Source organism: Aedes albopictus, chromosome 2, assembly GCF_035046485.1.
Source record: "Aedes albopictus strain Foshan chromosome 2, AalbF5, whole genome shotgun sequence".
NCBI lineage: Eukaryota > Metazoa > Arthropoda > Insecta > Diptera > Culicidae > Aedes > Aedes albopictus.
Genome location: NC_085137.1, coordinates 262128578 through 262144412, shown reverse-complemented (window position 1 = coordinate 262144412; position 15835 = coordinate 262128578). Strand labels below are relative to the sequence as shown.

The 15835-nt window shown below is 36.6% G+C and overlaps 1 protein-coding gene across 4 annotated transcripts in view; it reads right to left on the bottom strand.

The window, feature by feature from the left end:
- The window catches only part of LOC134288032 (heterogeneous nuclear ribonucleoprotein U), a 47780-nt gene extending 35879 nt beyond the window's left edge, over positions 1-11901 (bottom strand). For all 4 annotated transcript variants that reach the window (XR_009997712.1, XM_062851659.1, XM_062851660.1 and 1 more), the window contains exon 1: positions 11596-11901. Coding sequence is in view for 3 of the 4 variants with exons in the window: in XM_062851659.1 (XP_062707643.1) it covers positions 11596-11755 (160 nt within the window). In the remaining variant the exon portion in view is untranslated. The remainder of the gene's footprint in view (positions 1-11595) is intronic.
- Positions 11902-15835: the final 3934 nt, after the last annotated feature.

Below are 15835 nucleotides of genomic sequence, written 5' to 3'. Positions count from 1 at the left end.
TTGATGTTATGTACACTCGTCTAAGATGGAGTATTATATCTGTGGTATTGATCTCCGTAAGCAAATTACTTAACTGGTTGGTGTAATCAAAGAATTAGGATAAAATATGCAGGGGTGTCCATTATGCCCCGATGGGTGTCCATTTCGCCCCGTACCTTTCCTGCCAGCTCTGAAAAACACACGGTTTACAATTCATTATTTCTTCACAATAAAGACATTCTACAAGCTGTAAATATTTGAAATACGTAGAAAACAAGTTAAAGTTGTAAGCCAACTGATAATATGTTAAGATTTTCTGTTATACAGGCCTAACGTAGTCATTTGCTTAGGGTGTCCATTATGCCCCTAATACCCCTACAGGGGATACTCAAAATAACTGGGACAGGTAAAATTTTCAGTTTTTAAATTCCTACTGTAAATTCATCAACTAGTTGTGTATTAGTGGTCCAAATTTGGAAAAGATCGAGCCATTCTGCAAGTTAGAAGGATTCTAGAAAAGGGTATAGGGTGGAGCGGGGCAAGATGGGTCAGTGCCATTTTCGGACGCATTACTCATGTTTTGATTATGTTAATAATTTTGTTAGATGACCAGCATGAATATACAAAAGTTTGGGGCATTGATTGAAAAAATATTCACTCTCATTGGAAATAAAAAATAAAATGGTTTTTAGCCACTTTTCTTATGCGATACATTCCATATAATCTCCACATAAACGGCCGCGGGGCAAGATGGGTCACCTTCAATTTTGAACGTATTTTTGGAGCATTCAGAAGTTATTTATTTTTTATTACAAAGCTATCTCATAAATGACTTCAATCAAGCGGAATGAACGCTTAAAATTATAACATAAAATTATGATAATTTTTTAGTGAAAACATCGATTTTGGAGTCGCCTTAGGACCACTCAAATCGTAAAGATTTTTATATTCCAAATAAATTTATAAAATGTTTACTAGTAGCTCTTGTTTACTCAGTATGGATATGGAGCATATATGAATGCGGAACAAAATTTATATTTTGACGTTTTTCGTTGAGAAAATGTGAATTACTTAAAATGTGACCCACTTTTTTCACGGCGCAAAATCGATCACTTTTTAAAACTGCTTGTTTAACATCATATTTTGTTTTTAATGAACTTTTTATCGACTTTTAGCATAGCTAACTAGTGTATTAAAGAGTAGCGGACGAATACAAACCAATACGATTTGTATTTACAATGTTATGGTGATCCATCCTTAGGTGACCCATCTTGCCCCACCCCACCCTATTAGTTCTTCGGTCGATTTTAATTGCTTAAAGAAAATATGACCAACATTATAAAAATTCGAAAAAGCGACTATGACATCAATAAATTACTAATCAGAATCAACCGAAAAACGTAGGATATAGAGCCCAAACAACATTTTGAAATCAGCTGGCTGTAAAAGGTTCCAAAATCTGTCACAAATCCTATAATGCTTTTATTAGGATTTGTAATGATCATCAAAACCTTCTCAAATCCAACCGACTTGGAACTATTGCTTGGATATAGACTCTAATGAGCCCCGGCAGTTCCTCCGTGTTTATCGAGCATGTCTGATGCATATTATCAGCCATACTCCATCTGCAGCAGCCGCAAACTGGAATCGAACCAGGGACGTCGAGATCAGAGAACGCGTGCTTTACTCACGCGCCTATCGACGCTTCATAAGATATCTTGCAAGGATGGGAACACTCACTTGCAAAGAGTTACACTCACTTGCTATTTTCTCAGCTCAGAAGCGTGCAATCAAGAAACGATGTATGGACGACTTTTGCATTGTGGTTTTGTCTAAAACTTTGCCGAATAGAGTAAAAGGGTGCAAGTGCACCGGGCTCCCCGATCAGGGGGCCTCCCAAGAATCCCTGAGCACTATATATTTTGTTCACGAAACCCTTAAAAATGCACATCAAAGACGATTATAGTTTATGCAAGTTCTAGGGTGGTTATAATTGGGTTCTTCAAGGGTATCCATATTCATAAATTCATAATCTGAAATCGAAATCCAAAATATCATAATTTTGAAGCACTCGAGCTTTTTTGCAGATTAGATTTGAAGTTTTTCTGGGATTTTTTTTTCGGTATGAGCTCTAAACTCCAAAAACTGTTTTGTCGATTTATATTTTGAAGCAAAGAAATTTACTTTTTCGATTAAGCTAAAAACAATATTTAATTACTTAACCAACTGTTTGGAATAGACAAGAAATGACTATTTTGAGGGATCGGTTGTAATGCTTGATTGCAGCAAATGCATCTCTAGATAAGCATAACAGTATTCAACAATTTGATAGAACGAAGTTTTTATTTAATTTTGAAATACGCGAGTTTTTCTTAAACCCCTTGAAAGTTCTTATTGAGTGCAGTAGAATTTTTTTTTCTGTGAGTTAAAGTTATTACACAAGAACGTCTCTAAGCACAGTGTGTTAAAAGAAGTTTTGCAGAGTAACTTAAAAATCAGTCTATTGATTATACAATTACATTCTGAAAACTGCTTAGTACCTATTTGCTCATTGTCATCAGTTCATTGAGTACAGATGTTATCATGGGAAAGAGAAGATAATGATTCCAGGAGATGTTTAGAAAATTCGGGGCAGTTTTGGAAATCTAATGCGAGCTGCGGTTTAACATCTCTATATTTTGAGTTTCACTTATGTTTTTGAGAATGTATTGCTAAGGTTTCCCCGGGTGTCCTACCTTTTTTTCTATCTGAATGAGTATTTCATCATAGAATATTGCAATCCTAAATAAAATTTCACAATATGCCTAGGTATTCTTATCAGAGAATGTTGGAAGTGGACATCCAAGGACCGATGGAGTTGATGAATTGCGAAGAAAACGTGGGGTGTGGTGAGTGTTGGATTCAGGTTGGCTTTCTACTTCACAGAACCGTTATCTTTTCCGTGGCGGTGTTGGTTAACGCGCCCTGTCTAGCGAATTTAAGAAAACCGCAATTTTCCACTCAATTTGTCCATTTTTCAAAATAAATTGTGCCTATCAACTTCAGTCATTACGTACGTCTTACATACCATTTCGGTTGATTGTCAGAAAAACAATAACATTCGTGTTCGTAAAAATTAAAAAAAAAAATAAAAATAAAAATACGAGCAATACACAATTTTGAAGAAAAAAATTAAATCTTCAAAATCTTGCTGTTGGGGCCCACTTTATAGGGTTTGCCCCGGGCCCCCCGAAGCCTAAATCCGGCACTGCTCACGCGCCCATCGACGATTCAAAAGTTGGAATGGTTGGAGTGCAATAATAAGTTTGTTTTTTTTTTCGGGATCAACGTTTCATAAGATGTCTTATGATTTTCATAAGAGCTTTCTCATGAGATTTTTAATAAGACCACTGTTATGAATTTCTAAAGAAATTTTTGTCTCAGTGTAAGTTAAAGGGAGGCAACCCAAGCTCTACTACCAAGCATACATCTAGAATGAATCAGAAGAACTAGGCAATCATCCCGGGAAGATTTCTGGAATTATTTCTAGGGATTCAACAAAGATTTCTCCAGAATTAAAAAAAACAGTGGTCTGTATAACGAATTTCTGGACACCTCTAGACCCGCCAATAAATACATTAGAAATCCATCAAGATGTAGGAGTGAGGTATCTCATCAAAACAATATCAAAGAATGGACCGAGAATCCGCCAAACATTGTAATTAGCAGGACGGGGCAAGATGAATCAGAGCCATTTTCGAGCGCATTACTTACGTTTTGAATATGTTAATAATTTTGTTGAGTGACCAAGATAAATATACAAAAGCTAAGGGTATTTACTGAAAAATTATTCACTCTCATTGGAAATAAAAAATAAAATGGTTTTCAGCCATTTTCCTTATGCGATACATTTCATATAATCTCCAGATAAACGACCGTTGAGCAAGATGGGTCACCTTTAATTTTGAGGGTATTTTTGATCGTTTTTTTAAAGTGATTTTTTTATTACTTGACTATCTTATAACTCACTCAAACCAAGCGGAATGAGCGCCCAAAATTATAACGTAAATATTTTTTTTGCGAAAACATTGATTTTGAAGTCGTCTAAAGAACACTACTGTAAACTTCTTTATTTTCCAAATAAATTAATTCAATGTTTACTAGTAGCTTTTGTTTATTCAGCGTAGTTATGGAGCATACATGAATACAGAAAAATGATACACATTGCCGTTTTTCGATGAGGAAATCTAAACTACTTAAAAAGTGATCTATCTTGTCCCGCACTTTTTTCAAGGCGCAAAATCGGACTTTATCAAAAACTGCTCGTTCAAAGTCTTTTGTATTTTATTATCTTTTTATCGGCTTCTATTAATGTATTAAAGAGGAGAGAATGAATATACAAACCAAAACTACAGGGGATACTCAAAATAACTGGGACAGGCAAAATTTTCACTTTTCAAAAAATGTTCAACTCGCTGTAACTTTTCGAAAAGGGCATCAAATCAATTCTCAAATGTTTACTGTAAGCTCATCAACTAGTTGTGTATCAGTGGTCAAAATTTGGGAAGGATCGGGCCATTCTACACAAACTTATAAAGGTTCTAGAAAAAGGTATAATTATTAGTGTGGGACACGCTTGTATGAAAAAAATAAATCCTCGCTCCAGTCGACTTTTTAGATCCCATTTAGGCCCCATATGAACTGTACAAAATTTCAGCGCAATCGGTGAAACTATAATTTAGCGCAAGCGGTTCAAAGTTTGTATAGGATTTACTATGGGAAAAGTTACACTTTCAAACAAAAAATCCCAGGGGTCGCCCTTTGTCTCCTTAATTCAAATCGATCAATGCTTCTTGTAGAAATAACATTTACGAAACTTTCCTTCGAAGACCGCAAAACGATTGAATGCTTGTGGAAAAAGTTATTGATTTATTACCGATTAGTAATCCAACGAACGGCTTTTTGTTTTGTTTTATCAGCAGCACTGCTGCTGCCGTTGTTGCATGGGGTGGCGGGAGGCATCACCACCCCCAGAAACAGCAGCAGCAAAGGCAGCAGCTACAGTGCTGCTAATAAAACAAAACAAAAAGCCGTTCGTTCGATCACTAATCGATAATAAATCTATAACTTTTTCCACAAGCATCCAATCGTTTTGCGGTTTTCGAAGGAAAGTTTCATAAATGATTTTTCTACAAGAAGCATTGATCGATTTGAATTAAGGGGACATGGGGCGACCTCTGGGATTTTTTATCTGAAAGTGTAACTTTTCCCATAGTAAATCCTATGAAAACTTTGAACCGCTTGCGCTAAATTATAGTTTCACCGATTGCGCTGAAATTTTGTACAGTTCATATGGGACCTAAATGGATTCAAAAAAGTCGACTGGAGCGAGGATTCGATGTTTGTCCCATACTAATAATTATCCGATAGCCAATTTTGAGCTGCTTTATCTCCGGATTCAATGAACCGAATGCAATGAAATTTTGATCATTTATGACTTAAATAATGAACTTTGAAAAACAGTTGACTTAATCTGAAATTATTCATAAGAAAAAAAAGTTATGGCGATTTCATTTATTCCATGTTTTTTTCAGTAAATTTATCTATTTTTCATATGCATCCCATTATTTTTTCAATTTAATGAAGGCTATTTGGTTGCTTTTCTTCGAAACATAAATATATTCAATTCAATTAGAGGGAATTTAAATGAACTATAATTACTATCTCGAATTTTGAAACGATGATGAAGTTTTGGAAAAATTGGTGTTATATTAGAAAAATAATCTAATCGAAACAATTTTCTTTCGTGTGAAGAATTTTAAGTTTAGTCAAATGTTTTTAATAGCTCATTATATGAGTCCTAAATGATCAAAATTTCATTGTTGATAAACTTACAGTGAAAATTTGAGAATAGGGGTAGGCGGGGCAATATGGACACCCGGGGCAGAATGGACACCCTCAATATTTTGAAATATGTGAAGTTTTTTGAACTTTTAATGAATGGAGAATATAGTCCATTTGTCTAAAGCGTAGTTTCAGGAAAGAAACATTCGAAATTAAAATTATACTTGATTTAACACGAAAAAGTTGCGTCCTCCGTTTTTTGTGCATGGAAATTATAATTTTCACACCATCTAAAATAAGATTTAGTGATTAATTTATTGCAGGTCGATTGAAACCTGACATTTCTAGAACACATGCAAGTAGTTTTGCTGTATCAACATGCTTAACATGTTTTTATTTTCTTCATTATTATATCAAAAATGAAGTTTGGAAATATCTTCTGCTGCCGGGGCAAAATGGACACTCACCTTTTTGAAAGAAGCGGCAAGGGAAAAATATAACCTAAATCACAAACCAACCAAATTCTTCGATTTCAGTATATTTTCGGTTAAATGTTCACTATAGTAGACATAGGGTGAAACAAATTGGTCAAAAAACGACAGCAATGGAAAATAGTTGTTCTAGGCACAGCTGTACATGCCGACAAAAACGAAGTTTTATCCAAAATAGCCTGAATTTAAATTAACTGAACAAAAATGAACTCTTTCGGCGTATTATTCATCCATAATAGTTGTTTTGTAATGAAATGACTTTATAGGTGTAAATAATGTACGAAATTCGTAAAAGTCTGATGGTGTCCATATTGCCCCATGGGGGTGTCCATTCTGCCCCGTATGCTTGAAGACGGTCATGAAAAACTAACATTTTTCATAACATTTTTTGAAGTGGATAAATCATTTTTCTTCGTGAGCATTCTTATGCAATAGATGCTAAATAGACTTTAAAAGGATACATGTATCAAAAACCTAAACTTTTTTGACATCTTGCCAGGAAAAGTTGGCAAAAACCTTAGGGTGTCCATATTGCCGCGCCTACCCCTATTTGATGCCCTTTTCGAAAAGTTACAGCGATTTGAACATTTCTTGAAAAGTGAAAATTTTACCTGTCCCAGTTATTTTGAGTATCCCCTGTATTTGTATTTACAAAGTTATGATGATCCATCCTTAGGTGACCCATCTTGCCCCGCCCCACCCTATTTAGCTTATTTGCTCTAAAATAGACTTGTATTTTTGACATGACATAAGGCTTCATGGTAAAGATCAGAACAGCATTTACGTGAACTTAATATGTACTGCAAAACTCAGGATAAAGATCATACATTGATTTGATCGTTAATTAGAATCATGTTTGAAGAAACGATTTAGCTAATTTTTTAAATTCTGTAAACTGTAGGAACTTGTATAATTTAAATAAATTCTTTTATAATTATCGCGAAAATTAAAAAAAAAATCCCTGACCATCAAAAAAATTTCCAAACTTTTCCTGATTGTCCAGGTTCAAAAATAAAATCCCTGACTTCCCAGGCAGTCGACACCCTGCCATAATGCAACCCATTAGTGCATAATAATTTTATATATGGGGGGGGGGGGGGTTGTAGCGTTAATGATTAATCATAAATTTAATCATGAATAATGAAAAAAAAATCTCTTTTAATCATTAATCCTTATCACACTGTTTTCACAATTTTTAATCATAATCATAAGAAAAAAAATCATTCATCGCCAAAAATGATTCACCATATAAAATATAGGTGTGATCCAATTTGAATTGGTTAAAATAATTCATGATTATTTTTTCATAAATCCCCCAGACAGAATTACCACAGAAAAACAGACGTCACACTTTCGCTTCACATCGATTACCTTTGTAAAGGTTGATTCAAATATTCGGTAGCTGGTCAATTGACCAATCGCGGCGCTGGCATAATTTTTGCTCTTGTTTGACGTTTGCTCACTTCCGCCGTCTAGTGCTGGATTGTTCAAACACGGCATGGTTAGCATTGGGCGATTACGATTTCGAGACGATGATTTTTTAATAAAATTGGTTCTAAATGTTACGTCTGTTTCTCTGTGGAATTACCTTTTACTTTTGAAACTAAAAATATTCTAAACAACAAATTTATTTTAAACATTTCCAGTTTTTTGTGATTGATTAATCATGACTAAGCATGATTTGTAATCAATGAGCCATTTTAAATCATTAATCATAATCAATAATCACAGATGAAACCAATTTTAAATATTAATCATCCTAAAAATCGAAATCATCATAATCAATAATCACCGAAATTGAAATTTTAATCATCAATCATTAATCATGATTATTTTTTTGTTAATCATGGACGCTCTGAAATAGTTATGGTCACAAATGGCAAACGAACAAAGTCAAAAAGTATTGCTGATTGTACCCCAAATTGGACTGACACAATACAGTCGGGACCCGTTGGTTGGGGGTTTAATAATTGGGTGACTTTTTAGTTGGGCCTCCGTTAGTTGAGCTGTCAGCCAACTAAAAGGCACCTGGATGTCATAATTAATGTCAAACTGAAAATGACAACCAATGTGTAATTCAGAGGGGCGAGCAAATGAGTTTTTCAAGGGGGCGGCAACCCATTTTTTCACTATGGTCCACTGCACGAATTTATTCTGGCCTGCTTACTCTCACGGAAAATTTGACGTTTGAGAGGTGCCGGCACCGCTCAAACGTCAAATTTTCCGTGAGAGTAAGCAGGCCAGAATATATTCGTGCAGTGGACCATGGAGTTTGACAGGTTGGATTGTGCCTCCTTACGTGGAGCATAAATTTATGCTCCAGCCAAAATATTCACCAAAATTTCACGACTGTGTTAATTTGGATGTTTACCTTTTTTACGAGGGATATCGGTGCAAAACGCTTACATCACTCTAGATCTCATAAAAGTGATGATCTTGAAAAAGCGGCATTAATTGATAATTTTCAATTTCATAGTGTCGACGTTTAGGTAAAGTTCCTACAGAGAGTGAGAATTGCTTGTGAAAAGACACACAACACCTCTTTTCGCAAACTTTGTTCGCCAAAGTGCGTTTTTCCTTATTTCCTCCCGCTGCTGTATTGAGTGAATGTTGGTATTAGTGAGCACTGGTTGCGCATGATAAGCGGCAACAAAATCAGATCACCATATCATCCCCGTGGAGTTTTTGGTTTCTTAAACTTTACTGATAATCGAATAGAATTTCTATTTAATTTTGCTTAAAAAAAATGTGTTTTTTTTTTTTTTTTGAAGCAAATGCAAAATATCGGCAATCTTTATTTTGTAGATCATTGAGAGCGTTCTGTTCTTGCACTTTGGTCCGGGTGGTTTCATAATCATCTGTATTTTCACTTCAATCGATTAAAAATGGATGAAGATAATTAATTGCTTCCTTGACCTGATCAAAAGTTATGTATACTAACAGGCTACCGTTTTCAATAAAATACTATTACTATTACTATTACTAATTCTCGCATTGGTCATATACAGGGTGTTAGGTTCCTGAGTGCAAACTTTTTAGAGGGTGATAGAGGACCATAAATGGAGAAAAAAATTGTTCTACGCATATGGTCAAATCTCAACCGTTACGTAGTTATTGAACTTCCCATGTTTATGACTCTTATTGCCTTAACTGGCAATAACTTGAAAATGGTCAAACTTATCGAAGTTTTTTACCCTTATTCGAAAGATTATTGAATTTTCTAACAAATGGCATCTTTGAATCGATTGGTTTAGTTGAATAACTAAGTTTTCTAGAGCAAAATAGCTAAAAATAGTGTATTTTTATTAAGTTTTGTCAATTATCTTTGAAACATGCGTAATAAATTAAAATTTTTTCTTTGGCAAAGTTATGGCCTCTGTTACACTCTACAATTCGTTCTTTGACACCAAACTTCCAGCTCTTATCGTTTTCTTGCAATTTTGATTTAAATGTGCGGCACAATGCGCAAAAAAGTGCTTTCCATGACAGTTGCAAATTTATGATCTGAAATGCGATGTTAAAATTAAAATTGCAACAAAACGATAAGAGATAGAAGTTTAGTGTTAAAGAACGAATTGTAGAGTGTAACAGGGGCCACAACTTTGCCAAAGAAAGAATTTTAATTTATTACGCATGTTTTAAAAATAATTGACAAAACCCAATAAAAATACACTATTTTTAGCTATTTTGCTCTAGAAAACTTAGTTATTTAACTAAACCAATCGATTCAAAGATGCCATTTGTTAGAAAATTAAATAATCTTTCGAATAAGGGTAAAAAAACTTCGATAAGTTTGACCATTTTCAAGTTATTGCCAGTTAAGGCAATAAGAGTCATAAACATGGGAAGTTCAATAACTACGTAACGGTTGAGATTTGACCATATGCGTAGAACAATTTTTTTCTCCATTTATGGTCCTCTATCACCCTCTAAAAAGTTTGCACTCAGGAACCTAACACCCTGTATGTATCTAAATGCTCATATGCTCTAAATGTGAAACAAATTGAAAAATTTACAAAATTCACTTTTTACTTCAAATTTAAACATGATTTGAAAAACAATGCGCAGGCTCCTTATGCTGCTGTCACTTCACCCAACTAACGAATCGAATTCGTTGGTTGGGTGGAGGTTCAACGAGCGAATTCCGACTGTAGTGTGCACATACCTTCAACGTGCGATTGCAGCGCAGGGCCACGTCGAATCGAGTTGAGGTCTTCGTTGCACTTATTCCTTGTAAATGGAGAAATAAGTGCACCGAAACGTCGAGACAATCCGAGGCAAATGTGCACTTTTATCACACTTTTTAGGCGTACATACCAAAAAAAAGTGTGATAGTCCAATTTGGGATGTAGTCTGCAATAAAACAATATTAAAGATATTGTTGGGGAGTGGAACTGTGACATTCTTCCGCAACAGATATATTAAACTAATAGGCCTAATCAGAAGATGTTTAAAATCAGCTGATTTTGGGGGCTCTTGATACTTCTCCTATGGAAATGACAGTTCAGCGTTGGCGCCTTTGCTCGGCAGTTGTAAACAGTGGCATACACGGACCTGTCAATTGAAAAGGCCTATAAGGCTATCTGACGTTTGATCACCTTTCTCTGTTTCGCTCCCGAGGAGGGTTAGTTTGTTTTCATACGGAAACGTTTTCCTATGAAAATATTAAACAAAAAATTGCTATCCTGCTTGAGAGAGAAGGGTGATGAACGCTAGATTGCCTTATTAACTAATCTATTATGTCCTGATAGCTGTTCATAAACTAAATCATTTCCAAAAAAAAATGGTAACAATAGGGCACTGCACTGTTTTGATTTTGTATGGGGTTTTGACGTTTCTTGGCCTTGTTGTTTTCAAAATTTCTTTAAGAGTGAAAGAGAAGGAGAGAACTTCATGCAGTGACCTATAAGACAGATATCAATTTTATTAGTTATTTTAGTTTCCTTGACCCGATAAAAAGTGTAAACTAACCGGTTATCGTTTTCAATAAAAATTACAATTACAAAAAAAAAATACCAAACTTTGAATGTTTTTTAACAGTGTATGCGAAGTCAAACATTTCCACTGTTTGACAGGTAGCAAGCCGGTGTTGTACGAATTGAGCCCTTTTGCTTTATCGTTACCACTACTAAAAAAAAACTTTCGATTAATACACGCTACAGGAGAAAAGCAAAAGCTCAAAATGGCGCGCCATTTTCTTCAAAAAAGATGAGCACACAATATCAAATTATCGATCTGTTAATAAAAAAATCTACGATAATAGGCCGGTAATATGACGAATCAATGCCAAAATGTCCATTACCTGCAACGGATGGTGTGGAATCAGCAGGACTTCCACTGTTTTCACTTTCGATGGCTTCTTTGAGACGCTCCACCAAGACCGCCTTCACGCCTTTCGTGTCCAAGTTGCGGGCGGCCAATTCCGCCTTCAGGTCGTTCACTTTCATTTTATTGTAGTCCATGTTGATCGAATATAGTCCAATTTGCCAGAATAATCAAATAACTGAATCGGAATGATCGAAAATTTCTCACAAGACAACAAATCGACACGCGTCTGACGAATCTCGACACTCGCTCGTCCGAAGCAGCAGAATACAATGAATGGAGGAGAGAACGGAAAGTCTTCAAACAGTCAAAATCTTGCGTTAGTGTGCGTGATTTGTCAACCATGATGAGTGATGACACAAAAGCTTGTACGGGGAAGTGTTGCCAGCATTAATTTTTACGTTTTTGATCTAGATAAAGCAGTGTGTTTAGTAAATAAACCGACCGCATTCGCGTTGGTAGCGCAAGCTTACGCTTAAGCACAGAGAACAGACATCCAACTCCAGTTCCAAAATCGTTTAGGAATTTAACGGTCATTTGAAATGGCAACACAAGTGGCAACTTCGTGGTGGCGTTGCTTTCGCAAAGTTCCAACGCTTCTGTCGGTGGTGAATATGTATAAAACTTATCTAGATATGCGTACTCACCACTGACTGTGGCAATTTGCCGCTTAGGTGCCGCTAATGTTGTCAACGCTAAAAAAAATGAATCCTTACACAGCATTTGAGAAAATTTTCTATAGGTAAATTCAATGGAAGCTAACGATACCTCCGGTGGCAAGAATGAGAACCCTATGAAAAACGTGACTTCGCTAAAATTTCACATGGCGCAGCATAGGCAAAGTGCACTTTTTTCACTTTTTCATATCGAATTCCGCATCGCAGAGGAACAAACTAGCACTTTTTGGAAAGAAAATTTAATTCTCTTTCAGGTGCGCTTAGATCCGGTGGGTACTTAGGGAACGTTCAAAAATTACGTCCAACATTTTGGGGGGAGGGGGGTCTTAGAAAGTGTGACAGTACGTGTATTAGGTATAGGAAAATAGCGTGACAGAGGGGGGAAAGGGGGTCTAGAAATCCCAGAAAACGTTGGACGTAATAAATGAATCTTCCCTTACGAACAATTAATTACCTGCATCGGCTGTTTTCCTACTCTCCACATCGACCAATGTGGCGCTAGCTTCTATGCGCGACAACCCGCTAAAAGTAAATCGCATAAATATTGTATGGCGAATAGCATCTAACACGCTAACGCCGCTCAGCACTAAAGTGCATAATTTCCAGCGGGATTTCCAGACTACACCAAAAATGTGTAACTCTTGCACATTTACAAAATCAGCTCCAGTGTCCGCAAAATCGTTGAATTCGCAAAAATTTTTGTTCAGCAATCTAGCTTGGATTACCTAATCTGAGTAAAGGCACCTTTACTCACATCTGGGTTACCGATGTTAGTGGCAAAATCTGGGTAACCGATACCCAGCTCCTTCGGGGCCTTGATTTTGTTAATGTATTTCCAATTTAGATTTTTGATAAAAAGCTCCTAATTTCCATGTTCTGTTCACTTACCTAATGCAGGAAAACAGTTCCCCGGAAGAATTTCTCTGTTTTCCCAACGTTTTTTCGCATATTCGGAAACATTCTTAATTTCCAGCGTTCTCCTAACCGCTGCCATATTCTCAAGCCGGAAAATGACAAAGTGCCGATTACCCAGATCTTTACCCAGATTCAAGAAATCTGAGTTTTCGGGTTACCCGGATTTTGACAACTGCTAACAACATGAAAATCCGGGTAGAATCGACCCGGCGATGGGTAGTTTCAGGTTAGCGTGTGGCCCAAGTGCAAAAATCCAACTGCACGCTAAGAAAATGTTACTCTAAAATGAGTAAGATTCACACAAAACTGAGCTAAACTGGGACAGCTCAAAAAATGAGTAAATTGCATTTCCAGCGATAGCGCTGCCCCAAGTGCAAAAATCCAACTGGTTTAAGCCGTATAATATTCTTCGCATCATCAAGAATATTATACGGCTTAAACTGATGAGATTTTCGCACTTGGGCCAGCGCTATCGCTGGAAAAAAAATTTACTCAATTTTGAGTTGTCCCACTTTAGCTCAATTTTGAGTGAATTTTCTGACCGTGTGGTTTAAGCCGTATAATATTCTTCGCATCATCAAAAATATTATACGGCTTAAACTGATGAGATTTTCGCACTTGGGCGAGCGCTATTGCTGGAAAAAAAATTAAATACTCAATTTTGAGTTGTCCCACTTTAGCTCGAAAATGAGTGAATTTTCTGACCGTGTACGGCTTAAACCAGTTGGATTTTTGCACTTGGGCCACACGCTAAGAAAAAGTTACTCTAAAATAAGTAAGATTCACACAAACTGAGCTAAACTGGAACAGCTCAAAAAATGAGTAAATTGCGTTTCCAGCGATAGCGCTGGCCCAAGTTCAAAAATCCAACTGGATTAAGCCGTATAATATTCTTCGCATCATCAAGAATATTATACGGCTTAAACTGATGAGATTTTCGCACTTGGGCCAGCGCTATCACTGGAAAACAAAAATTTACCCAATTTTGAGTTGACCCACTTTAGCCCGAAAATGAGTGAATTTTCTGACCGTGCAGCGCTATTGATTGATGCACGAAGCGGTAAGAAGAAGAATTTTGACATCCAAGCGGTGTGCCGTTTACATCCATCGACCAATCAGCAACGAGGATCTAATCGACGGAACACCGCTTGGACACAGACAAACAGACGTAACACCTTGAACGATTTTCATGGAAATCCATCGCCCAGTTCACACTACCATCACCTGGTGGAAAAGTTGCACGAATCACGGTGTTGTGCAATATCGTCAACAGAAGGCGCTAGTGTTAAACGTCAAACGCATAGAAAAACGATGCGCACGCCTCTGGCTGTGAAAGCCACAACTATGAAAATTTAAAATGATCGTTAAAAGCGTGGTCGATGGAAATTTTGCAAGTGTTACGTCTGTTTGTCTGTGGCTTGGATGTCAAAACTTCTTCTTCTTTTCGCTTGGTGCATCAATCAATCGCTGGAAATGCAATTTACACGGTCAGAAAATTCACTCATTTTCGAGCTAAAGTGGGACAACTCAAAATTGAGTAATTTTTTTTCCAGCGATAGCGCTGGCCCAAGTGCGAAAATCTCATCAGTTAAAGCCGTATAATATTCTTGATGATGCGAAGAATATTATACGGCTTAAACCAGTTGGATTTTTGCACTTGGGCCAGTACTATCGCTGGAAATGCATTTTACTCATTTTTTGAGCTGTTCCAGTTTAGCTCCGTTTTGTGTGAATTTTACTCATTTTAGAGTAACATTTTCTTAGCATGTACTCATTTTTTTAGCTGTTCTAGTTTAGCTCAGTTTTGTGTGAATCTTACTCATTTTAGAGTAACATTTTCTTAGCGTGTAGCTCTGGCCCAAGTGCAAAAAACCAACCAATGGATTACCCGCAGGGAGTGCGTTCAATGTTGGTCAGCAGGAGTACAATCATTTTATTTTGTATGGCGAAAAGCATCTAAACTCAAATTTCTCGAAAAGAAAAGCTTTTACCGAAAAAATATTTGGTAGGCACCACAGCGGTTATCATTGTGCACAACCGCTACCGAATATTTTTTCGAATAATGTGTTACACTTCGAGAAATATGCCTTTAGATGCTTTTCGCCATACAATATTTTTGCGATTTACTTTTAGCGATCTTTCGCGCATAGAAGCTAGCGCCGCATTGGTCGATGCGGAGAGTAGGAAAACAGTCAAAGTATTTAATTCATTGATTGATGCACCAAGCGAAAAGAAGAAGAAGTTTTGACATCCAAGCGGTGTGCCGTTTACATCCATCGACCAATCAGCGACGAGGATCTCATCGACGGCACACCGCTAGGATGTCAAAACTTCTTCTTCTTTTCGCTTGGTGCATCAATCAATTTAAGCCGTATTCACATCAGCATATGAGCCATTTTACGAGACGTTTCGGATCAGCTGGTCGCTCATTTCATGAATGAAAATTTGACAGAAGGTTGCGCCCAAGCCCGTGAGTGTTAATATCAATATCAACACTGTTGTCGTTTCGTAAAATAGACTATTATTATACGGCTTAAACAGATGAGATTTCGCACTTACACCACAGACAAACAGACGTAACACTCTGACATTTCCCATCGTACACCGAATTACCGCTCTATTTAA